The 1,120-nt window shown below is 32.2% G+C and overlaps 1 protein-coding gene across 1 annotated transcript in view; it reads right to left on the bottom strand.

Annotated features, from left to right (window-relative positions):
• Positions 1–1,120, bottom strand: part of LOC103600058 (protocadherin-15-like) — a gene marked incomplete at its 5' end in the record, with an annotated part of 167,732 nt that overhangs the window by 133,378 nt on the left and 33,234 nt on the right. Inside the window, one exon of the mRNA XM_008584293.1 lies at positions 530–670. Coding sequence (XP_008582515.1) covers positions 530–670 — 141 coding nt within the window. The remainder of the gene's footprint in view (positions 1–529; positions 671–1,120) is intronic.

The raw sequence follows: 1,120 nt of genomic DNA, 5'->3' as shown, positions 1-1,120 counted from the left end.
TTAACCTTTACTTATTTTGTCTTTGTAAAATGGTAATAATTCTCATCTCAGAAATGTGTGTGGATTCAGTATGGTGCTACATATAAATTACAATAAATATTAGTCACTAATTTTCAGATGCTTTTTTCTCTGCTCTCAGAGAATATAAGTACAAGAAGCCACACAATTCAAGCAATGTCTAGCAGTAATGCATCCATTAAAAACATATATTCCAGAGAGTTATCCGGAGCTTGACAGTGGGATTAAAAATAACGTTTATTACTTAACATACACAGATAATGGTTGTGTTTTAACAATATTGTACACAAAGATTGAAAACAGCGTTTTATAGCTCTGACACTTCAGGAGTGTGAAATCACTCCCTGCACTGTTATATATCAGCTGTTAAAATTAATGGGAAATCATCTCCAAGTATTAACGATCTTCTTACATTCTCTACTGAGAACTTCATTTGAGATATATGTATTTCATTAGAAAATCAGTAGAAACACCAAAAATTCTTATAAAACCCATAAGTAATATAACTTACTTTTTGAAGGAACTCGGAGATTGGCGAGGACCACTTCCAGTGAATCAGCTTGGACTCGAAGTACATAGCTCGTCCTTGTCTCATAATCCAGTGGGGCATTCACAAAGATAACACCTGTGATGTTATTAATTCCAAATTTATCTAGAATTTAAAATACAATTCCTTGGTCATTTTCTTCACACCGTAAGGAATAAATTCTCTTTAAAAGGCCCCATGATCTCAAAAACACTAGAAACACTGTAACAAGAGCAATGCAAAAAAAGTGACAAAATGCTGGCTGTTGCGAACTATGTTCCAGCTCTTGAGATGATCAACATCACTGTTTCCCTAAATGCTACCTTGAAATTGTAGATTTTGTTTGTTTGTTTTGTTTTGTTTTGAGATTCTCTTAGAAATCAAAGATTCTTTGAGATTCAGATGGTCTTCAACCATATTAAAGGCTTTCAGAAACTCTGTTTCAAAGAAACTAATTTAATTTTGTTTAACCAAGTATTTTCTTATCTTACTATACATTGTTATAGTCTTTATAATTTAATGCATCTTATCCCGTACATTTAGTGTTCTGCTAAAAACACATAAGAGAATAAACTA

This window comes from Galeopterus variegatus, unplaced genomic scaffold (assembly GCF_000696425.1).
Source record: "Galeopterus variegatus unplaced genomic scaffold, G_variegatus-3.0.2 Scaffold3210, whole genome shotgun sequence".
NCBI classification, from domain to species: domain Eukaryota; kingdom Metazoa; phylum Chordata; class Mammalia; order Dermoptera; family Cynocephalidae; genus Galeopterus; species Galeopterus variegatus.
The sequence above is the reverse complement of the archived record's forward strand: the minus strand, read 5'-3'. Positions and strand labels throughout refer to the sequence as shown.